Consider the following 25307-nt stretch of genomic DNA (forward strand, 5'->3'; position numbering starts at 1 on the left):
AATGCCTTTAAGCGACAACAGCCAAAAGAGCCATAGCACCAAGCATGAGAACTGAAGTGACGACCCTAGTGGCGTCGTCTCTGATGGCGCCTAAAATGTTGTCGACATTATTGGTGCCCCACGCCATGTTGTTTCTTGCTGATGTAATTGCAGATAAAGCGGTGTTGTATTGAAGAGTTCCAACTTGGGTGGATCGCAGCCATTCTTCATACTGCAAAGAACATTGTGAACATTTTTATTATTTTATTTATTACATAATATATATATTAACCTTTCGTTTGTGTTTAGTGGTTAAACATCATGGGTTCAAACCTCGGTGGTGCCGTATAGAGCAGAAAAAATAGTTTTAGAGAAAAACTAAAAAAGTTGGCTTGTAATTTGGTCATCATTAATATCCTTATCATACACAGATGAGAGGTTAAACAAACAAAAAAAATGCAGTCAGATTCCCTGCAAAACTGTTTTAACAGTGTGAAGGGAAAGTTAAAACGAATTAAACTAATAATTTGAAGAATTAGGTGGTATCTTGATTAAAAACTGATGACAGACACTTAAATCAAGGACTTGTTTCCTTATCGATATCATAGTTACATATTTGTGACGTTTTCAACCAAAAGGTACCACATTGTCGCTTTTCGATAAGGTTGATTTCAAATTGAAGCTATATGGAAATAGCGCCTTATTGACGACCGACAATAAGTACCCTTTTGGTTGAGAATGGCACATTTACTTATCTGTTTATTCGGCTTTGTTAAGCGATGGGCTAAATCATAGATCAGAAGTAAGTTTATGTTTAGATACGCAAAGGTCAACCCAGGCAGTAACAGAGGGCTTACCACGTTCGACGTGTTGCCTCTCTGTCGCACTTGTAAATTCGTACGTAACTGTGACAGGGAGACAACACGTCGAACGTGGTTCACGGGAGGCCCTCTGGACTCTAGCGCAGTGAAAATTCATCCACACACGTAATAATTATACATAAATTACATAATAATAAATTGTAACAGGAGTTACTTTGCCCTTCCTAGTGCAGATAGTTTAACTTAGTTGTGTTGGAACAAGCTTCGTGATAATCATGATATACATAATAATCTACTGATGACTGTACCTCGACTAGCTCGGGTTCTTCGAGATATGCAGCCAAGTTGGAGAGGCAACTGTGTACCGGGTTGGGTGGGGCATCCTCTACGTAGCTGTGAAATATAAAATAGATTATTAACTAAGTAGTTAAGGGCTTTAATGTTGTCTACAGTATTTTTACACAAATCAAAACACTATGATATGAAAAATTTGAATCTGTCCAAATATGTCAAATGTAAATAAAAGGTGTAGATGGTACACCATTTATATATGTGCATTAACAATTGTGATACCCTCTACGTGCAAGACCCATGCATGAGATGCAAAACAAGGTATAATACCCCTTCATACGAGGAAAAAGAAGTAGTTGTCAATATACCAGCAGAATACATTATTCATGTTAAAAAATTAGGCAATTACTAAAATTCCTCATCATATACTCGCAAATAGGTCTTTAACCTACTCTTCCCCAGTTGAGTATTAGGAGTTGAAGAGAAGGCTTGAAGATCTTGACGCCAAACGTCAGTTCCGAAAAACTCGGCCAAAGCCGACAACTACACCTACAACTCATTTGGACAGCTCGACTGTGGTTCGTGCTGCCGGACTTTCAATACCAAATTTGGATTTGCAAGTCACGTTCGCGCCCATGCGCGTAATAGTTAATAAAAACCCTTATAAGATTAATAATATAAAAATAAAAATAAACGCTTGTCGGGATGTCGCCGTCGACGGATACGTCTGGGAGGACATCATCATTAGGAGTAGGGCTTATTCTCTCTCTTCAATTTACAGATACAGATAGTTTATTCATAACGCCAAGTTACATGTCATCAGGTAATAGGTACATATTCAATTTAACTGTAATGTTGTGTCTGTAATGGGGACATTTGAGCCAGGTGCGATTCGTGACGGTTATTTTATTTAAACAAAAAAAAAGTGACGAAGCCTGTTGCGGATATCATCATTGGTATTTTTGGGACGAAGCATGTTGCTGATTTGTATTTGTGGCCACCTGACGAAGCCTGCGTTGCGGATTTTTACATGTAACTATATTATTTTTTAAGATATTCTTTACGAGCTACATAAATTCATAATATTGAGCGATGTTATCTGTAAATTAAATGTATATTTAACTGTTACACATTTAATTTTACTATAGGCTTTTAAAGCTGACTAGATTAGAATACATAATATTGATATATTGGGGAGCTCGAAGAACTCGTCAGTGGAATAAAATGTATGGCTAAGAAGCCACTTGCGCAATCTTAACTTAAAGGCCACCGCAGAAGCTGCATCCTTTAGCATTTGTCTAACAATGTATAAGGGAGTAAATGACTAAAACTAGTAATTACTAGTAGAACACAATTAACACTCACGCGATCCTCATAGCGTCGATGTTGTTCTTCACAAATTCTAGAACTAAGGGTGCGTTCTCCTTGTTGCCTAGAAGAGCGTAGTTGAAGGAATTTGTCTTGTCGTGAGACCTCACTTCATCGGTCAACGTCAGCTCCAAGTATCTGTAATCGATTTTTATTTTTAAATTATATAAATATTTCATTAAAATCTGTGCATTTTGCACCTTCAAGTGTAGATGTAATTAATTCTACACGCCGCGCCCTCGACCAGTGAAGACGTGTCGTGTCTCCGTGAAGACGGCCCTCGTAAATTGGACCGAAACATGTCGAGCTATTCGACTTAATAATACGTGAGTGACCCGGTTTAAAATAATCTAATATGTTTGAGTCTCACGGGAGTTTTATATTTAAAATCGTAATTAATTCTCTTAACATGTCATATGGAGATTGATTTCTGGTTATCCCATGTACAGTGAAGTGGGGTAACAGGAGACTGATGGGGTACCTAGCAGAGCTATAAATAAACCTTTTTTTACTATATTGTAATCTAACTATGTAGTATGGCGGCGCAAGCAGAAACAGGGCGGCCAATTCCTCAGGTACAAAGATGTGCTTAAGCGGCACATGAAAAAGTGTCGTAAAGAGCCCTCGCGATGGGGGCAGCAGGCAGCCATACGAACGGAATGGCGGGATACAATAAATGCCCGGGTGGCTGAATTCGAATCGCGACGGTGCTTAGAGCTGGCGCGACGAAATAAAGGCCAGACCACCTGCGGCAATACATTATAATTACTCAAATGGTGTGCTAACATGCCCGCAATGCTCGCGAACTTTTGGAAACAAAATCGGCTACGTCAGCCACTTGCGAGCACACCAGAGACAACAATAACGGAGTTGACAGCAGTCGCCGTATCCGAATCGGCCGTGGGGGAGTTATGTTACGTTATGTTATGTAGTATACAATTTTAACCTAAGGCTGGTATATCCAGATTCAAAGATTGTTAAAAGTAAACTGCTGTCAACCACGTTTATAGGTATTATTGATGTACCTGTTATCCTACTTAACGGTAATCTAATAAAATGTGATGTTGATACCATAAATTAGCAAGGACAATCAACATAACATGTGCCGTTCCACGGGCAAAGGCACCTTAGGTACCTTAGGTACCTTAGGTAGGTGGCGGTTGGCGCTTGTCGCGTGGCACCGCATGGAGCGTAGGTAATAATCATAGAGTAACTTATACTAGAGCGTTACTGTCATAGTAAATTTTGTAAAACTAAAAATAAATATTTATAAAAATACGATAAAATGTATTTAAATATGGATAAATGATTTTTTTATTTGCATTAATTATTTTTATATGATTTTGACCCATGTTCTTTCACTGGTATGCGTTAAAATTATAAATAACAAACGAAACAGTCAACGCCCTCTATACGAGTGTAGGCCAAAACTAGTGGCGCCATCTGATCGAGAATCAAATTTTCGTGATTTTCGAGGCACGTTTTTTCCTTAGACTGTATCCATCTATTACGGAGTTATATCTATCTTTGGTAATAATGGAGTAAGAACCGACCGTCATAAGGTACCCTTTCCCGCGGAACATCACATATTACCTAGTTAGTAATTCTGGATTTTTAGCAGCACCCATAGCCCTCAACATCTCCAGCTGGTCATGGGCAAGATTTGATGAGCGGAAGCGAGAGAGAATGAAGTTGAAGTCTTGTTCGTCTCCCTCTCGCACTCCAACCACGTACACATTACGACGGATTCCTCCGTGCACCCTAAAACAAAATATAAGGAGCTATTAACAAATACTAGAAGATGGGAAGAATACGGAGGATCAACAATGACAACCAAAATAACAGAAGAATCTTAATTGGGTTTAGGTGTTAGGGGAAATTCTTGGACTCTTTCCTAGCATTAAATATTTCTTTGGCTTGTATGATCATGATTATCATGAATCATAACAGTAACAAAAAAAAAATAGTAACGGTAAAGATTCGCAATGAAACATTGCTGTAGTGATGTAAGATACAATTTCGCAAAAAGAATAGCGCAAGACCACCCCCAACCGGATTTCTCGGCGCGCGCGCAGCGGGCGACGCGGCGCGCGGCAGTACGCAATACACGGTCGTCGTGAACGCTGCTCGCACTATTAGTGCTTGAGAAAGGAGACCTAGGCTCTCCGAAACATGTCGCGCGAGTGACTAAAACAAGTGAGTCTAAACCGTGAAATTATTTAATATTGGTATGTCTCACAACAGTTTAAATTCGAGTATTAACTATAGAAACAAAATAAATTATTAGCTTATGGAATTGCATATACTTGGAAACATTAGACCAACGCCGCCATGACCCGGGTGGCCGAGGGCCTTAGGCACCTGCCGCGATAGAGGACGCTAGTTCGATTCCAGCCCTGGGCGCGGAGACCTAGGTCACTTTTTGATATGACATTAATTTCAGTACTAAATTATTTATTTTGCACTCACCAAACATTATTGTCTTTCAAACCAACAAAGCGTTCCCTGGACTCCACCACACATCGCTCATGTCCGAGTAAACAAGCAAAGTGCAGAGCGGCTTGACGGTTCATGATGTCCGTGGGTGTGTCGGTGCTGAGGATGTCGAAGCCGACGTGCTCGATGAGGTGCGACATGGTGTCTATTACAAACTCCTGTAGATTGAAAAGGCTTGGTAGACTTTCTTATTTAATCACCTAATAAACCTTCTTAATATTAAATTATTAGTCCGTATAGCTCTCATGCGAGCTGACCACCAGTAGGAGATGGCACTAGATGAAGAAAATGTCATTCGTTCGTTCGACGTGTTGCCTCTCTGTCGCACTTGTAAATTCGTACGTAAGTGTGACAGGGAGGCAACACGTCGAACGTGGTTAGCGGTAGGCCCTCAGGTCTGGTACGGGAAGATAACAAATCATATTATTCGTGCTCGGCCACTGGAAGGCTTGGTCACTATTTCTATATTCAATTTAAATATTTCAATTTATGATAATATAGGTATAATTGAAATAATTATGAAGTCAGTTGTTTTTTAAGGTACTTACATCGAATTCTGCCTGGCTCTCAGTCAAATGCCTTAGCCTGTTCCTGAGCCAGGTAAAGCCGGTGATGGCGGCATCCCAAACATGCATGTTGTGCTCGTTGCGAAGGAACCTCAAAATGTTGAAACCGAAACTGTGGGTCATTCTTGTAGACCTCATCAGAGCAAAGACGTCATTGACCACCTGGAAGCCAAAGTGGATATCAAAATAGTTGCTATTGACATAGAAAAATATATATTTGAGAATGAAAAATTGTAGAACTATTTATATCCGTAAATTACTACTAACTTGGGCTCGGTTCAAGTAGTGAATGCTTTCAGGTTCATTCAGTAATGCTTCGGCGATCAAACTCCATGACTTTTCATCGTAGTCTACTCTGTAGTGTCCTAAAATATTTCAACATTAAATTTTAATTTGGAAAATTTAGTTCGTAAATACTTCAGTACTTCTTATTAATCAACTTCATAAAGGAGGGAGGTTCTCAATTCATCGTCATTTATTTTTTATTCATTTATAAGATAAGATTATAAGGTAACTTTACAGTTGCTCTCGCTATAATCACGTCAAGATTTGATGCTAGAGAAATCGAGTGAACTGTTCAAATATTATGGCCACACTTGATTTGGGTACCTATCTATTAACTAACTTGTGCATTTTCTCTCGGAAAGTGGCATTTGGGAATGTGGAATTTGGTGAAAATGTTACTAGAACATTATCATTCGCTTGCCCTTATCCCATTAATTTGGGGTTGGCGCAGCATGTCTTTATCTTCCATACCTCTCTCTCGCCTGTAATCTCATCATTCACTCGCGTGCGTTTCATATCATCTCTCACACAGTCCATCCACCTTTTCCTCGGTTTTCCTCTCCCGGTACTTCCCTCCACATACATTCGATAGCGACGTAATACCTTTCTCGTCACATGACTTTCATCCCTCCGCATTACATGTCCGTACCAAGCTAGGCGATTCGCTCTAACTTTTTCTACTATAGCGAGTGGTTCGAAAAGTGGAATCTTGAGCGTTGCAAGGGTTTTAAGGCACGAGGGTTAAACAAATTTTGCCACCGAGTGCAACACAAAAAATTTCACCAGACCAACGCGAGGAAAATACTTACGTACTGTAAAATATCAAACAAAATCAAATCCAAATGAACGTTATTAAATATTTAATTATCATTCAAATTCATCATTTGAAAGTCAATTTTACCATCCGACATAAGGAAACAACTCAAAATTTTCATTCGATTACTTTACACACATATGGATAAAACGCAACTTTCTCATTAGTTTTTGAACAATCAAGAGAGCCCTTATCAGCTGGTGTGGTGACAAAACTTATGATTTGTGAAGCTTCTTGCATGGTTACTCTAAATTATTACCAACACAACAATGGAGGTACTTACAGGTACTCTGACTTAACCAGTCCTTTGCGATGCGTCCTCTTTGACCGCCTCAACCCAAGTGAACGAGTCTGTCCCCGTTACTCCGTGCCCCACCATTTACTAAAACTACCGTGTTGCCAACAGTATAATGTTACTTTCCCAGCTACCCCTGTATTAATCGGGGTAACGTACTAATGTTGCCACAGTAGAATTATTATTTAACTGCTATCTTAAATGTTAACATAAATAAATCATGACACACCATGTTGTAGGTTATTGAAAATAACCCATTCTTCGCCAGCTGCCTTAGTCAATTCCAAAGTCTCGCCTGACATCATTTGAATGGGTTTAAGGCTTTCGAATCTTGGATAACTCTTGGTGGTGTAGGTTATAGGTATCGGGTAAATTTGACCAGTAGGCGTTGCGGTGGCACTTAAAAAGAATCGCTCCTGAAAAAGTTTTACGTCAAAAGTATTAAATGGACTCAAATAACTGCCACACAAATAAAATAAATAGGTATACATTTTGTGTTAAAAATATATAAAAGTCTTACTTGTTTCAAAGAAATAGCTCCAGTAGAGTGATTAATCTCAACCAACAGAATAGGGGTACCAGGTTCATTGACCCAGATACGGTAGAATTCTTCAAAATTAAAACCTTGATATTCACTCAACGTACTATCCTCTTGGATAGCTTCTTCAAAAGCTCTATATAAGTCGTACTGGTCGGTTGCTTCAAACGAACTGAGAAAACATTGAATAAAGAGATTTCAATACATGCAAAACTTATAGGTATCATATTTGTGGTCAGCGTAAAAGTAGTTTAGATTAATCTTGTTCCTAAAATTAAAATAAATGAAACATAAGTCTTAAGTACTTTCTTAAGCGACTTACTTGCTGGTTAAGAAGATACGACAAGCCTTCCTAAATGTCTCAGGAGTGATCATGTCGTGAATCATTCGGAGAAAAGCAGCACCTTTGGAGTAACTGACGGTTCCAAAGTGGCCAGTGACTTGAGCGGGCGTGTTGACCTCGTGGTTGAGAGCGACAGTGGATCCGGAATCGAAAGAGAGGGAGTTTTGCAGATAGCGAGAATTGAAGTGGTCCTCGTATTCGTATTCTGGGAACATCTGAAAAGAAGATATTTTTAACGAAAAATACTTTGCTCTACTCGCTTTCTAAAGCTAGAAGTGCACAGTGGATGTCGCACACTTTAAAATTTATTCCGAGACGCAATGTATTTCACAAATTTTGTTATATTTAAAGCGTGACAAGCAACGTCAATTACACTGATGATGGCGTACATTGATGATACTATTTAATTTGTATGAAAATTACGAAGGCCCACTAAATAAATTAAATGTGCTAAGCAAGTACAGCATTGAATAGCTCTGAGGCTCTGACGCTCATTGTAAACTTACCTGGTTTGTAGCGATATAGCCAAAATAACTGGCGAAGCCCTCGTTAATCCAAGTATTGCTCCACCAGAAGCAGGTGATCAGGTTTCCGAACCACTTGTGAGCCAGCTCATGAGAGACTAGAGTACCTGCGTAGTGCTCGTTACTCATGATTGATTCACTGGCGTTCAGGGTAAGGTACAACTCTCTGCAAAATTGTAATTGTGAAAAAATAAATCAAAAAAAAATGATGAGTTTTAATCTAATCGAATTTAAACTGTTGTGAGACATACTAACATTAAATAATTACTAACATACAATAACATAAACATTACATATATTATTATTAACATTATTAACTTTATTAATTAATTGAAATGTAAAGTTTCTTATAAGAAAAATAAAATTCTTTAACCCGAATTAGTTTTAATCTAGGTTACCTGTAAAGTAAATTTGTGTGATAATATCCCATAATAATTATTTATTATGTCCGTGGTACAACATTTTAATGATCATTCTAAGCTTTTAAATTATTTACAAAGTAATTTTGACTCAATTTCAATATCAAATATTCTAAACATAAATATTCAACGAATATTTACCTGTAGCTAACCATTCCCCAATTTTCAGTGCCAGCAGACGCCCAATCAGGAGACGAAATATGATCGTTGAGCAAATTAGGATGCATAGTTTCATATGGGATTTCAAAGTAGTCATTAAAGAATGTGGTCATCTTGACAGCCAGATCCAAGGCATGATCACCAAGGCCGACGGTGTTGGATCTCCCGATGATTCTGATAGAGGGAGTGAAGGAGGTGTCCTCAGCGATGACTGTGAAAGTCTCACTGACGAGGAAAGTCACGAGATAGGACGACATTTTCGGGGTCACTAAGAAGTTTGTACGTATGCGGTTATCGGAAAGGCTGAAAAGAAAATAATGTGATTTAATTATCTTGAACACAGAATACTTTCAAAGTTGTATTTACAGGTAAAATTAAACTGTGATTAAATACTCACGATTCAGTATTTCCAATTCTGGTATTTGAGAAAACAGAACTATAATTAGCGGGGCTGGATAGATGAACTTTGAAAATAGCCTTAAAAAGAGGCTCGTCCCAGCAGGGAAATGCTTGTCGTGCATTGTACGGTTGGAAGTGAGTGGTAGCATAAATTCTGAAATAAGTTTTTAATTTTTTTATTTTCACACAAGCTTTTGTCGCATACTCTACCGACTAGATAGAATTACAATTCTAATAAACTTCCGCTCCCGTCATTAGATCAACTTGGCGACAGCTTTAACTATGATGATGGTAAATTAGCTGCATCGCAAAAATTATAAGTTATAACCTACGAAACCAACCTTTCAACTCCGTCGTCATCGATATAGTTTCCTCTCCAGATACCTCTTTTCATCGGCCCTACATTCATAGTGTTAGAATAATCAATAAAGAGAGTATAACTACTTCCATTAACCAGAGTCTCATCTAAGTTAATGATGAGGAAGTGGTATTGTGGTTGGATAGTAAAGGGTTCAGACAAGTTTAATGCAACTGGAGCGCCATTTGAATTTAAAACACTGATTGCGTTTATTCGGTCAACGTTGGCATGTAACACAATGTTAGAAACGTTGTCTTCGACAGCCTGTAAAATAAAAAAGAATAAAAATGGTAATAGGTATTTCATAAGTTTCCTTTGCATTTTGTGACTAATTTTGATTTAGATATGAGAGTTTATTTGTAACTTAATAAAGCAGCGGATTTCAAATATGATTAACATCGTTAACATTGTTTTGACTTTTATTTACAGGCTAAATTTAAAAATAAGCATGAACACTTACCTGAATAATAATATTTTCTCTGCCATCAAAACTGAACGGTCTATCCGTGCGTTCAGCAAAATACAGATCTATGAATATTTCATACTCCAATGGAATAACGCTCTCAGGTAACCTATATACTAGTTCATCATTTCTGTTTACGTCAGATGTGAGATCTATAGAGTCAAGTTCCCTTTGCAAGGAGGCAGGATGATCACCCTTGACCAGCGCAATTAGCGCCAAAACCAGGGCGATGTAGGAAAAGGACATTTCTGTAAAAGTTGTTCGATATTATGTATGTAACTATATTAAATTGCTTGGTATAAAACACGACTCTTGTTTGCTAATTAATAGAAAACTTTTCGAATCTAAACTTACCTCATAACAAAAATGTCCCTCACGGGGAATAGACACAGATGAAATGGCAATTAAGGTTATAATTTGATTATTGTCATAAAACTACGATATCACCGATACCAGAATAAAAGAAATCGTTTATCATTAGTCATATTTATCATAAATTATTATTTATGACTCAAGTTAAGATATGTAATTATGTAAGTACCTACTTAATTTATGATAAGATTTTTAATCATGTATTAATTTTTATCATCTAGAATATTGTGAAATAAAACTATGAAAACGGATTATATCGCATATATTGAATAATCGCGCATATAATCCGGTTTCATAGTTTTATTTCATGAGTAGCTATCGCGGTAACCGAAGACAATATTACATCTAGAATATTGTTCTGTATTGTAATTTTTTTTCAGAATTTCATTAATATTATGGTCAATATTGTGTTGCAAATTACTCTTAATGGTGATACTTTTTTGTTCTTCTTACTTTCCAACTATTTCAGTGTTAACTATATTAACTTTATGTTGTAAGTCTTAATTAACTTTAACCATTTATAAGGAAAACTGTTATAAATCACCTAATATACTGATCTTTCTGCTCTCCAAATATTTGATTACTAATTAAGCCGAGATTGGTCATCATTCCGTTTTCAACGACACGGAAAATAAAACAGAAAACTTCTATAAATATAAATAATTTATTTCTAATAACATCAGTTGTCCCTACATCAATAAAGCTTCAAGCTATTGGAATATTGTCAGTTACAAATTGTTCAACTTCACGAACAAGATGAGGTACTAGCGCCATGCATAGTTACGCCATTAGATATTTGGTGCTTCTAGACTTAAAGTATCCTTAAAGTTATTTTAAATTAACGGATAAAGTGAGCTATGATGGCTGCCATTAACAAGGCAACAAAGGTCGGGGCAGTGATGGCGCCGGCCGCATTTCTCCCTCGAAGGAAAGAGTAGATATCTCCTACGACGCTGTTGCCCCACTCGATATTAGCGACGGCTGATGCAACCACATTCTTGGCGTTGACGAAGGAATCTCCAAGTGCCACTTGGTTTTCGTACGCCCAGGCTTGGAACTGTAAAGTAAATCATGGATTAGTTTTTGCGATATTTTTCTTTAAATGTTTTAAACGTTTAATTTTTTTGCATGAATTGTAAAGATTTTTATTGTTTAAATGCCACTTGCACCATCCCACTAACCCGGGATTAACCGGTTAAACCTGGAGTTACCATGGTTACTAGTACAATGTGACATTGGGTTAACGGTTTAACGGGTTAACCCCGGGTTAGTTGGATGGTGCAAGTGGCGCTAATGGGGATAAACAGGGTTCAACGATAGCGTTGAATGATTTATATGTGTATTCACGGGACAAAGTTTAGTAAATTTAAGATTATTTTTTGAACGGAAAGTATCAAGAATGTGTTGTTTATGTTACATTTTTGATTTTATACTTACGCTAGTGATATCTTCAAAATCAGTCAAGTAAGTAACAAGTGCATTTATGGCTACATTCAATCTGGCCACACCACCGTAGCTGGAAACGAAATATATTGTATTTTAGTATGGTTATGGGCTAAAAAAATAAATAATTATTAGCTTACACATTTTCAAACAAAGCTTTTTATTACACAATATAAAAGTCAGTTGTCAGAATGAATACGACAAACTTGTATCATGAAATTTTAATTCCAAAAGATTTTATTTATTTAAACTTTATTTCACAAAATATATACAACAATGTACAACTGGCGGACTCATAACAAATAGCATTCTCTACCAGCCAACCATAGGGGCAAACAGAGATACCTACAATTGGTTGGGTTGGCTTTTTCAACTTACAGCACTCTGATATCAGCTAAGTTATTCTGCAAAAATGTGATGACAGTCTTCAAGTTCTCCCTGTTTCCTTGAAGAGCGAAGGAGAAGGCATTGGTCCTGTCGTGGTAGCGGATATTGTCGTTTGTCAAGGTCTGCTGCAAGTAGCTGCAAAAGACATCAGAATTAGGGAAGAATTTAAGAATCAATAGAAATTGGCGGGACACTTAAGTGTGTTATACAAAGATGTAATCTAATAAATACAATAGAACATTGCATAGTATAAGTGCTATATAAATATAATTATACTTGTCATATATCATTACAAATATTACCATTAAAGTTTTTAACTAAAATTATCAATGTCCCATGGATCATCATGTATAAGAATGGACCACAGTATAAATCTATCCAAATTTTTAATAAAATCCCTAATGCTATCAAATACGAACTAAATGAGAAAACTTTTAACTCTAAACTGAAAAGCCTATTAATAGAAAATTGTTATTACACAGTCGAATCATTCCTGGAAGATAATACGTTAGATAAATATGACATCGAATTAGTGTAAGACTGTTAACTTGACATAATGCTGCCATCACTTTAATATTAATTGACATTCATTACATAAATAATAATTATAATAATTTCACAAGTTAATTCAATCAGACATTATTATATCGGTGCATTGTTGACGTCGCTATTGTTGAAGTTACTAAATTAATTTATGAGACTAACTAATAGGTTACTAAACCACTGATACGCTAATATGTTATTTTTATTATGTTACCTTAATTACAATATGTAGATTAGAATTAATAGAATAGAAAAACTGTACTATTGTGTGCCCTTACAGGGTGTCATGAACTGGCTATATAAAATGTAACACCTTATTATGTACATGACAATGCAATATTTAATAAATGACTAAATGACTATTTCATATTTCAAATGTACCTATGTGACCTGTAAAATATTTTTTAACAATAAAGAAACTGAACTGATACGATGAGAAAAAATAAAGATAAAAAAAGAAGTGACACTACTCTTTAGAATATAGGTGATGTAAGATGATATTACTGTAATTTGTTTTGCATTAGCCAATGTGAAGTGCAAATTTAATAATATTAATACATATAGAAAAGTGAAGATGACGTAATTAATTTCAAAATTTCAAAATTATTTATTTCATGTGATTTACACACATAGATATACAAAACAATAAGCATGCAACACATAATATTGTCTTACTGCTGAAGCCGGTCCTCATCCTTGGTGCAGCCGAGAGCTCTGAGGATAACGACCATGTCGGCGGCGTTCTCGGAGGTCTCGTATTGGTTGAAGAGGAAGTTGTAGTCGGTAGCGTCGCCGTTCCTGAGTCCGGCGCAGTAGACGTAGCGGCGAGCGTTCACGGGGACTCTGTAAGATGATTAGGTCGGGATCATCGTCGCAATACTGTTATTATTAACTATAAAAACGATAACACCCGACTTAAAGATCTTGACGCCAAACGCCAGCTCTGAAAAACTCGGTCCAGCCCTCCTACCATTACACATACGGCGCATCTGGGCAGCTCTACTATGTTTTGTGTTGTCGCACTTTCAAAACCAAATAGTTAAGACCCTTTTCAAAGTCAGGATGTCGCCGTCGACGGATACGTCTGGAAGGACTGGCACAGTCAACTGACCATCAACAGCGTGATAATCTTCTAAAAAGCATTTCTGTCTTCGTTTAAATGCTCAATTGGTCACAATGTACTGAATAATTTTACCCTTTTTTTCCAAAAATACAGTTGTTAATAAGGATTTTTACTAACTTATATTGGTAAGAGATGGTATTATAATTTTTTTAAGTAATTTAAATGTATTATTACACACATGCAATATAAAATACAAAAACCTATAAGATAATTATGGATAGATAAAATAAGGCAAAACATGTTAACATTATTCTGTACTTACAAACTGCTGGTGGGGTTAGCCTTGAAAGCGTTCCACTTCTCCAAGCTGTCGGCAACGCAGCCCTCATGGCCAAGGTTGCAGGCGTAGTTCAGGATCTGCATGCGGTTCAGGATTCTAGTGGTGGAGTCGGTAGCCGCATCTTCGTAGCCCAGGGACTCGATGGCGTACTCCATCAGCTCAAGGAGGTATTCCTAACGGAAAAATATAATTGTTTGATGGTAGAAAATAAAAACTTTTTTGCGCCTATTATTTTTAAGTCATCAAAATAATGAGTAACATTATTACAACTTCTATTGTATATAGACTGGTTAACCTAATGTATGCGAACAGTGAAATTTAAATTTATTCTAGTTATACATTCTGAACTGAATTGAAGGTAAAAAGGCCTAAGTAGGTAAGTATACTTAATTTACAATATATATCGTATCGCCCGAAGACGTCGTATCTTTGTCCGAAGAGATATGTGAAGTAGACACCCAGGAAGGAATGAAAGTGATTAAAGAGCACAACGCGGTGTAAGCGATTCGAAATAAGCTAACAAAGTACCTATGCTTAAAGGTGATTTAACTGAAACATGACGTCTATAATACTCACATCAAACTGCGCGTGAGCAGCAGGAATGTGCTCCAAACGGCGCCTGATTAAGTCGAGCTGACCAAGAGCTCCGGCCCACGCGAGGTAATCATCTTCGTTCTCCAAGAAAGAGATAACGTCAAAGGCGCGTGCAATGCTGATATACGATTCTCCGGCGCGCACAAAGTGAAGGACATCGTTGACGATCTAAAAACGAATAAGAACAATATCAATACTAAACTCCAGTCTTTATTTACTACCTATATCTAAAATTCAAATTGATGTTGTTAATTAAAATTAAAAAAGCTTGCGTTTAGTTCATACACTTTAAAATTGAAAACCGGCCAAGTGCGAGTCCATTACGGAAAAAAACAGCAAAAAAATCACGTTTGTTGTATGCCCCATTTAAATATTTATATTATTCTGTTTTTAGTATTTGTTGTTATAGCGGCAATAACAGAAATACATCATCTGTGAAAATTTCAACTGTCTAGCTATCACGGTTCATGAGATACAGCCTGGTGACAGACGGACAGACGGACAGCGGAGTCTTAGTAATAGGGTTCCGTTTTTACCCTTTGGGTACGGAACCCTAAACACTAAAGGTGGATAAAGAGAAGAGAAGAGTATGATTATCAGACCTGAGCTCTATTTTGTCTGGGGAATTGGTCTTTGTTATTGCGAAGTGCCGAAGCAAGCATCTCCCAGTTGTGGTCATCATAGTTGACACGGTATAATCCTGTTAAAAAAATAGAAAGCTTTTCAATATACTTAAAATAAACCGAAATAAATGTCATATACGAAGGAAAAAATGACCTAAGCCTCCAGTGTCCAGAGCTGGAATCGAACCAGCATCCCCCGTTTACCGGACAGGTGCCTGAATCACTCGGCTATCCGGTCACCGTGGCATGGGTCAAAATTTCCAAGTATATGACAATTCTCTGAAGGTTTGTGGCGCCCCCTGGCCATCTCTAAGGTTGAACAGTATGATTCGACCTTCTAACCGAATCAAACTCAGGTGATTATGGGCTAGCAAAGAGAGATGACGCTGCCATTAATACTCTAAGAACAAATTGAATTACTTTCTATGAAAATATTTATAACCTGATACGACACGACGAATTTTTTAAAAACATCATTGAAGGGAGAGTTGAGGTAAGAAGACGGAGGGGGAGACCAAGGAGAACGTACATAGATCAAGTAAAGGAAAAACTCAACGTCGTTTCGTATCAGGCTATCAAGGAGAAGGCAGAGGATCGACATACATGGAAATCGCTCCACCGACAACAGTGTAACTCTTGATGATGAACTAATGATGATGATGACACGCTTTATCACACTAAACATTTTTGCCTGTGAATAGACAACAGTCTCAATTGAAGTTTCACTTACCAGACTGTTGGATGTTAAACACGACCCAGTTGTGTCCAGCCGGCATGTTTTCAGTGGTAGAAGCCGTAGTCAAAACCTTTGCTGGTTTGGTGGTAGTGAAATCGGGGTCAGCACTGTGGGTCCAGGTGTAAGGGACTAGCCATTGGTGATTGTAAACAGTGCTTCCGATGAGAAAACGGCTCTGTAAGATAAACATGAAGGTATTGTAAAAATTTATGTTCATGAAAATTAATGTCAATACAATTTATATGATTCTAATGGCCACATATAATTATACGTTGTTTGTAGACGAACTAACGCACAATAAAGGCTATGTACAAAAATATTGATGCCTCAATTAAACAATAACCGAATCCAGTCAGGTACTTGTAAAGTTGTTATATAGGTATAAAGCATCCATAATTCTGTGATTCGATTACAATATTTATTTTAAAAGCCGTCATTACGTTAGCGCACATTCTCAATATACTCGTAGATACACAAAAAATCTCATTAAGTTTTAGTTTATTTTTCTCATGTATACAATTTTCACACAGTTAAAATGAACATACATTTCAGCTTGTAGTACTTATCGTATAATGATCGTTTTTTTTTGTAATAATAATAAAAATTAGAATCGAAAATCCGAATTTAGAAAAATTGTTTCAAAAATGATTCATTCGTCGTCATAAACAAGTGACGTCTCGAATCAGTACCTGAGTAACAGTGATTTCTCCGCTGTTCATGTTAACGTCTACGTTCAAAACGGGAGAGCCAGGATTCTGGACCCAACTGTCAAAGACCTCGCCCACATCCAGGGTTCCGTATGTTGCTGCGTAGGTTGGGTCCGCGGCCACCGCAGACCTGAACGCGTCGTACATGTCCTCAGGAGTGCCGAGACCGTGAGCGCTTAAAATGATAGAGTTAAGTAATCAGACTAAGTCAAACACAAAAAAGATACAGGCCATTAAAACAAGAAAAAATTAAGTCTGGGAGTGAAACAGTTATGAAACAAAGCAACGTTAGATATTTGCTGCACAAGTTGCTCCGGTTTAAGATCTTTGAAATGGATCGCAATATGTCAAGTGATTTTTGGACCAATTAAACATAATTAAATAATTATACATGTAAAACTAGGCGCTTAAAATGTAACACTTGTGATTTTATCCCTTTTGTTTGTACCTTGCGGTAAAAATAACAATGTAAAGTAGCATTAGGCAGACTCGTTCATGTAATATATGAATTTGGGATTTTAACAGTACCACTATCGGGATAATGTTAATATGTTCGTTAAACAAAACTTACTTATCGGCGAGATAAGTCCTCAATGCATTTTGGAAAATAGTAGGTCCCACAAAGTGCTCCATCATTCTCAAGACCGAGGCCCCCTTAGCGTAGCTGGTGGTCGAGAAGTGGGCGCTGATGGAGGCGTTATGCGTGACAGTGCTTAAGTTCATGGGAGTGGCGCTTGCGAAAGCGTCCCAATTCAGAGCACTGTGGAGGTTGTCGACGATGAACTGGTCGGCTAGCTCGAGAGACGGATCAGCCTGGAATAAATCATTAATTTAGAAATACTAACATCATCGGCGAGAGCAAGGCTGGTCGGCTTCGCTGGCTCGGCCACGTGGAGAGAATGGGAGAGGATCGTGCGGCCAAGAGCGCTTATCTGGGGTGACTAACTGGGAGACGTCCGGTCGGAAGGCCTAGGTACCGGTGGATCGATGAGGTCCAGAAGGACCTATGTGACATCCAGGCGGCTGAATGGCGTCGGATCGCACAGGATAGGAACGAATGGCGAAGCCTAGTATCGGAGGCCAAGATCCACTTCGGGTCGCTGAGCTAGCGAAGTAAGTAAGTAAGTAAGAAAAACTGCAAATGTTATAATATGGCAGCGTGGCCAAAGACCATCGTTCACATTGTTAACTAACATTTTATTATCCTTATTGCATGGTCCAAACAACAATTTAGAGTTTTGGCTGTTAGTACTAAAATTAAGAACACACTTTTTTGATGCGATTGTATAAAAATATGTTGTACTATCTATCTAGGAAGCTATTTAATAAAATTTAAAACTTTAAGGATTCGTTTCCTATTATTATATGTGTCGTTTTCAATCAAAAGGTACCACATTGGCGCTTGCCATAAGGATGCTCTGACAGGTTATTTTCGGATGTTCGTATAAAGATACAATCCAATTTCGTCCTTATGGTAAGCGACAATGTGGTACCTTTTGGTTGAAAACGTCACATGTAAGCATTGAGGTTAACATACAGGTTAATTTTGGTAATGGCGTTTGGTACTGTGATATTAAAAGCTACTCATTTATTATTTTAATATAGAATGATTTGACGTCCATATTTGTGGACATTAATTTTTAGCAATAACGTTCAATTACAGATACATGCAATATAGAGACAGCGTGTGTAAGCAAGAGAGAGAGAGAGAGAGATTATAGATTTATTTCTAACTTACAGCGTGAGCAGAGAAGATTTCAAAGAAGCTAGCGAAAGACTCGTTGAGCCACAAGTTGCTCCACCAGAAGCAAGTGACCAGGTTACCGAACCATTTATGGGCCAGCTCATGGGCCATGATAGTGGAGATGAAGATCTTGTTGTTGATGTTAGTGTGAGCCGGGTCGTACAGAAGGTAAGCTTCTCTGAAAAAAATAGTATAATACTCGTAACCACATGGTTATTGGAAATACAGCAGACAGGAATTGAAATTACTTAGTGAGAAATTATGATATTGATATACCGTGTACCTACTAAAGAAAAAGTGACTAAGACTTCCAGTGCCCAAGATGCTGAAGATACTGGTTTGATTTCTGCCTTGAGCACTGGTTGTGCTCATAAAATTAAATAACACATCAGAATATTTGTTTCTACAAGCTTTTTATTAACTTGCAATGTACCTATCTATGTATGTTAGTACGGGTCAAATCTTGCAAGTTAAAGTGACCCACTTCCCGACTTCCTATGAAGCTGAAAATTTGCATGCATATGAAACGGGTGACAATGCAATATTATGATACCATCGAGCTGATCTGATGACGGTGACAGGAGGTGGCTATAGGAACTCTGTAATAAAAAAACGAAACCTAATTATGTTTCGGGGTTTTGAAATTGTCTCGATGAGTATTAGTTGCCTGCGGAAAAAAAGTACAGTCAGCGATGAAAGCTTGTACCAAAAATGATTTTATAGCCAAAAACATTTATTTTGATCTCTACCATGGATATTATTTTGCTTGCATAGTTATAAAACAATACTAAGAAATTTTATGAGTTTTTTGATAATAAATTACCTGTAGTTAACCATTCCCCAGTTCTCCATAGCACCAGCTGGGAAATCGGGTATAGCAATGTGATCGTTCTTCATTGGTTCTCCTTCGCCCATGTTATAGTAATCATAATTGAAGTATTCGTTCATCTCATTGGTGATCTTAACTCCGATGTCAAGAGCATAATCATGTTGAGCCTCAACTCCTGGGCGAGATACGATACCAAAAGGCCTATCGGGCTGGCTACCGTCAGTAGTCTCGATAAAGTCACTGACGTGGAATGCAATCAGATAGACAGAGATGGTGGGCGTAGGCAAGAAAGTCTCTTTAATACGTCCTTCGGAAACACTGTAAAGTGAAAAGGTAAGTAAGATTTCTGTTGTTTGATATTGAAGTCCCAGGGGGTCTAAATTTTCTATAGAAAAAAGTATTTTAAGGTTTTAAAGTTAGAATTGAATTCTAATTGTTAACACCTGTATGTTCATACTTACGTCTCGGTTTGATTGATAGCCATATTAGAATAGGAAGGGCTGAGAGTAGCATCACGCGTGATAGAGATAACGAATCTCGATTTGAACTGAGGCTCGTCAAAGCAAGGGAAAGCTTTACGGGCGTAGAAGGGCTGGAATTGCGTCGTAGCGTATTCCCTGTAACAAATGTAGGTAACATTCTTAAAGCAGTTTCATGTGAGGTTTATAATTCAACATTTACTATCTCCTTAATTGCTTAGGACACGTGACCAGACGAGAGCCCGATAACTTGGAAAAGAGCATTGTAGTTGGCATTGTGGATGGAGAACGGGGTGGACATCCACCGACCCGCTGGCTAGATATTGTAAAGAAGGCCTGCCAGGAATCTACACTGGCGCCTATTATTGTGCATAAAACAATGACCTCATGTGGACCTCAAGTCATTAAGAAACGAGGACTAAGAGACTCATAAGACGTTACAGTAATTTTTGCAGATATTTCGACAACTCACCGCTTTACGCCATTTAGGAAGTAATAGCCCTTGTAGAATCCTCTTTCAAACTGGTTTTCGTTGATCACTCCACGGAATCTAATGGTGATAGTGTACTCGCCGGCGACGACAGGGGAGGCAGGGTTAATGGTCAAGAGCTCGTGAACATTATCGATCTCGAAGGGCCTCTCGAGGTTCAAAGCTACAGCGTTGTTGTTGCTGTCCAGGAGGTTGACTGCTGTGATAGCGACGACGTTTTGGTGGAGCACGATTTCCTCATGGGGATCTCCTGAAATCTAAAAGAACGACATTTTAGTACTCGTAGTTTTCACCTTTTTTATCTTTATATAAGGTTTGAGGATAATCAGAATTGCCTTTTCTAATAAACTGTTTTAATATGTAATCTTACAAAGATGAGAAAAAATTAAGGGCAATCATAATGTCTATGTATACATAATCATTAGAACAGACAAGGTATGTTTGTTTAATTATTACAAAAGACATAAATTATACCCCGTTCTTTTAGCATTAGAAAAGACTACACGATCTTGACGTGTTTTTTTATTGAAAAACTTTCTTACTTATGAAACCAAAAGAATGTACATATATTGTTACATATTTGCTGTGACTTATTTTCAAAAGTGTTTTTCAATAAAAAGACATCAAAATCGTGTAGTATTTTTGTAATGCTAATAAAAACGAGGTACCTAATGAACTTCAGATAACTTTCAAAATAGATGAGAGCAATATACCTAGGTAGTCCTTTTCTAAAATATATTACGAGTAGTAAGCCGGTACCGAAGGATACTAACTTAATCATACAAATTTATCTTTCTCATGTCTGAATGATTTTTGATCAATGCGATAATGATAAAAATGTAATCATTTTTAATGATGTCTGAAGCAATTTATTTATAACATGTGTGATTAGATGTGTATTCACGCCAATAGATACTTAAACTATACCCAATTTATCAGTGCTAGTTATTTGAATGCTCTGAATTTTTTTGGCTATAATCCTAATTTAATTCATGAGAGATTTCTTGTAGAACGAGATCAATTAAACCGGTGGGTAATTCTTTATGAATTATAAAAGAACAAAACTTAATAGAAGCTCATCCTATCCCTATCCTATCATTCATCCTATCATTAGACATAAGTCTAAAATATAAAAATATTTTTTTGGACATTTATTATTCAAGGAGCGGCCAAGGTGTTCAGAAATAGCTGAACACGCCTCTATTGTGGAGGTGTTAGAATGCGTGTTCAGATATGTTTGAGCACCTCGGCCGCTCCGATATATCTGATGGCGACTCTACTTAGCATGTATCGTATCGTGCCTTCTATTTTGTGCCGGGCTTGCGCTTGTATAGCACAATCGGATTAGGACTAACCTCGAAATTTCTAGAACAGCCCTAAACTTTGGTATGTATGTTAATTAAAGGTCGCTTTTTCATGTCCACACTATTTGACATTTGGGGACCTCGAGGAATCGCAGCCATCTTGGTAAATGTGTACCATTCTGGAGAAATTCGTACTGTGCGGTTTAAGAGGAATTTCCTCCCGCGTACACTTCGGCTGTGGAATGAGCTCCCTGCCGAGGTTTTCCCGCGGGGCTACAGTATGGGGTTCTTCAAAAAAAGGAGTGTACAGGTTTTTAAAGGGTCGGCAACGCGCATGTAATATCTCTGGTGTTGCAGGCGTCCATAGGCTACGGTGACTGCTTACCATCAGGCGGGCCGTATGCTTGTTTGCCACCGTCGTGGTATATAAAAAAAATGCGTTTTACTCTAAATCTACGTTCTCTATGAAAATATAGTGTAAGGCAACATTAAAGCTTATTAAATTCTATATGTTAAACTGCAAACTTACCGTGACTACATGTGTCACAATTCCATCGAACCTGCTCTCAGACAAATACACATCCAAGTCGACGTCTACCCAGCTAGGCTGCACACTGTCGGTCAGCCTGAAGGAGGTCTCACTGTCCACGTTGCTGTTGTAGATCTCCGTGAAGTCCATCTGGGACTTCAACTCCATGAATGGAGTGTGCTGGGCGTTGATCAGCCCCACTAGGGCAAGCAGTACCATTAACATCGTGGAACCTGTAGAAAAAAAAGTTATTTAATCAGATATCAACCCATTACATTAAAATAATATTATAATTTGTATTTCCATTTTGACATTTGTAAATGATGATGATAACTTACTGATTTGAACTGATCTTGTTCACAGTATTATAAAATAAATAAAGAAAGATGCTAACAATTTTAAAATTCAAATAATGGAGTAGTAACATTCTTATTTGGCAAAATATAAAATCGCAATTTAACGGTTTTCGTCACATACATTGTCTTACTTTCCGTAGATCAGTAATCTACACCGATTTTTTTATATTGTTATAAAAGTCTGGTAGAGTTTGCCATCCGAATATTCGGATATGAATAATATTCGAATATCGGCCAATAATAATATCCGAAAATATTCTAATAATACAACTCAAAATATTCGAATAAACGGATATTCTAGATAACACAGAAATATCGTTTTTAACTACGTTTTAATACAAAGACTTTACCCTAACCAATTTTAAATGATAACTATAATAGCTAACATCTTACTGTTATCTTTAAAACCGCACTTAATAAGGAGGGTTTATAATTATCTGGATTTACTGGTGCCTAGTTGAAAATACATCTAGTGCCTCACCTCGTGTTCAATCGTCTACATTTAGTCTTTATCAGTTCCATTAGCAATGAAATACTAGGTAATTATGAAAGCAATACTTACTTTTTTTATACTACGTCGGTGGCAAACAAGCATACTGCCCGCCTTACAAACCTATGTACGCCTGCAACTCCAGAGTTACATGCGCGTTGCCGACTCTAACACACCTCTCCCAAGACTTTAATGTTTACAGAATATTACTTTTTCGAAATAATATCAGTTTATAATTTTTCTTCAAGTTACAACTTTTATTTATTTAATTTTTATTGCACAGTAAATAAAGTACAAAACGCAGATAAGCTAATAAAACTTCTGACTGCAAATTCACAAGGAAATATTTTTTTATTTTTTTGTTTTTAGTCAGTTCAGAAAATGTATTGTCTTAATGTTGCGTTTAATAGTAATATCACGTATTTTACTGGTTTCGTAACAATTAAATAGACCAAAGAAAATCAAAAATAAATAAAGAACCGCCTGACAAACAAAATAAGTCAAATCCTATCTTATTCTAATAAAAAGTGCTTTGAAATTCCGTCTTGATATGGTTATTAAATATATGTGACCTTGATGGGTCATACAATCTTAGCAGAGTGCCAATATAATGACGTCACACTGTACCCATTAAGTACCTGCATTAATGGTAATAAAATAAATGATAAAGACTCACCCATTGTGACCACGATGAAAACTCCTCACCGACTAGATGGATTATTAACATTTTCCATATTTATCATAATCAGCGACATAATTACAAAGATTAAGACCGGTAAGCAACCAAAAGCGTTCGTGAATTCAGACCTTTATCTAAAATCGCTGATAATATTATTTATTTTATCGCTGTGGTTGATTAGGTTTATTGATGATGAATGTAAAGCTAGCAAGTACGTGGAATAGTATTATTATACGTACAATAAGTACATACAAATTCCGCCTAGCATATAAGCAAGCTGGCCAAGTCATTGCATTCATTCATTTCATTACATTCATTAAACACAAATTAAAAAATTGGTTAGTCGAGCAAATTAGGAACTTAGATGTAAGATATTAAATACGACCTAGGTACATTATGTAGTTAAAATACATATAATCCTTACATATACTTATATATAATCCTTATACACTGTATAAAATGTGACATGTAATTTATATTATCATTATCCTAAATTGTTTGACTTGATGCCAACGGCCGCTTTCTATCACCGCACCGCTCGCCATCGGCAGGGTGTTCATCCTCACACCCTAGAACCGAAATGGTCACGTACTGTGCGGTTTAAGAGGAATTTCCTCCCGCGGACGCTTCGGCTGTGGAATGAGCTCCCTGCCGAGGTTTTTCCGAGCAATTACTTAACTTTCAAAGCAATTTTTTTTACTATGTCTTGAGCAGAATATTATGTAAAAAAAGATTTGGTGTTAGACTAGTTAATGTCATGTTTATTGTTTATTATCATCTCAAACATGATGTTTAAAAAGAAAACACGAAATTGGTTGGATTGTAATAATATTTCCATTGCTCGATATTTCCTATTCATTATTTGCTGTTATTTGTTGTGTGTCCTATTCGACCGAGCGAGTGCAAAACGGGAGCAAAGCGTCTCTGTATCAGCTTGAGCTAGGTATAATGTTTCGTTCTTTTCGGCTGTTCTCCTTTGCCAATTTTACTTTAAATACCAATTTTGGGGTATTTTGTGAGCAGGTTCTATAGTTATATTGATTTTTTTGTCTATCTAGTTTTTGGAATAATTAATAAGGTTTGCAGCTCACAGAGACATTAGTTATTATTTAGTTATCACAATCGCACAATATTAGCACAATCGGATTAGGACTAACCTCGAAATCTCTAGAACAGTCCTGAAATTTGGTATGTATTGTATTAAAGGTGTTTGGTATTAAAGGTCTCCTTTTCATGTCCACACTATTTGACATTTGGGGACCTCGAGGAACCGCCTCCATCTTGGAAAATGTGTACAAGCTTGGAGAAATTTGGATTTTACTCGGAATCTAAGTTCTCTATGACAATATGATGTAAGGCAACATTAAAGCCGATTAAATTCTACACAAAAAAGTCTTTGGCACTTTTGCGGAAAAGACACATGTTCTTAGAGAAAATACTTGCTGAATCCAGATTTAGCACTTTCAGGGGGTTGGAGATAT

The 25307-nt window shown here is 37.2% G+C and overlaps 2 protein-coding genes across 2 annotated transcripts; both read right to left on the bottom strand.

The window, feature by feature from the left end:
- Positions 1-7: 7 nt before the first annotated feature.
- On the bottom strand, positions 8-10540 carry LOC134743709 (membrane alanyl aminopeptidase-like). The gene is made up of 16 exons (XM_063677311.1): positions 10473-10540; positions 10116-10366; positions 9639-9919; positions 9296-9451; positions 8881-9201; positions 8303-8486; positions 7776-8011; positions 7436-7625; positions 7145-7331; positions 5789-5886; positions 5504-5683; positions 4929-5113; positions 4053-4220; positions 2457-2597; positions 1109-1193; positions 8-211 (listed from the first exon to the last, which is right to left on the bottom strand). Exons 2-16 carry the CDS (start codon positions 10362-10364, stop codon positions 8-10), a joined length of 2865 nt encoding a protein of 954 aa, XP_063533381.1. The 5' UTR covers positions 10365-10366; positions 10473-10540.
- A 756-nt stretch (positions 10541-11296) lies between these two features.
- Positions 11297-23915, bottom strand: LOC134743708 (membrane alanyl aminopeptidase-like). The gene is made up of 16 exons (XM_063677310.1): positions 23824-23915; positions 22302-22534; positions 20451-20725; positions 19961-20116; positions 19494-19817; positions 18665-18848; positions 17498-17739; positions 16909-17101; positions 16214-16394; positions 15463-15560; positions 14843-15028; positions 14249-14439; positions 13539-13706; positions 12312-12455; positions 11928-12006; positions 11297-11547 (listed from the first exon to the last, which is right to left on the bottom strand). Exons 1-16 carry the CDS (start codon positions 23825-23827, stop codon positions 11329-11331), a joined length of 2877 nt encoding a protein of 958 aa, XP_063533380.1. The 5' UTR covers positions 23828-23915; the 3' UTR covers positions 11297-11328.
- Between the last annotated feature and the right edge of the window lie 1392 nt (positions 23916-25307).

The sequence above is a fragment of the Cydia strobilella genome, chromosome 8 (genome assembly GCF_947568885.1).
Source record: "Cydia strobilella chromosome 8, ilCydStro3.1, whole genome shotgun sequence".
Classification (NCBI taxonomy): domain Eukaryota; kingdom Metazoa; phylum Arthropoda; class Insecta; order Lepidoptera; family Tortricidae; genus Cydia; species Cydia strobilella.

Bases quoted from the DNA above. Each gene is read 5' to 3' on its own strand.
- LOC134743709 (XM_063677311.1), bottom strand. From the start codon at position 10,364: ATGTCCTTTTCCTACATCGCCCTGGTTTTGGCGCTAATTGCGCTGGTC. The intron at 9,452-9,638 runs GTTGGTTTCGTA...AACTTATTTCAG, and splicing joins GATGACGACGGAGTTGAAAG to AATTTATGCTACCACTCACT. The intron at 9,202-9,295 runs GTGAGTATTTAA...TTTTCTTTTCAG, and splicing joins AGAATTGGAAATACTGAATC to CCTTTCCGATAACCGCATAC.
- LOC134743708 (XM_063677310.1), bottom strand. The intron at 20,117-20,450 runs GTGAGTTGTCGA...CATTTGTTACAG, and splicing joins TTCCTAAATGGCGTAAAGCG to GGAATACGCTACGACGCAAT. The intron at 12,007-12,311 runs GTAAGTTGAAAA...TTTCGTTTCCAG, and splicing joins TTAGCTGATATCAGAGTGCT to CTACGGTGGTGTGGCCAGAT.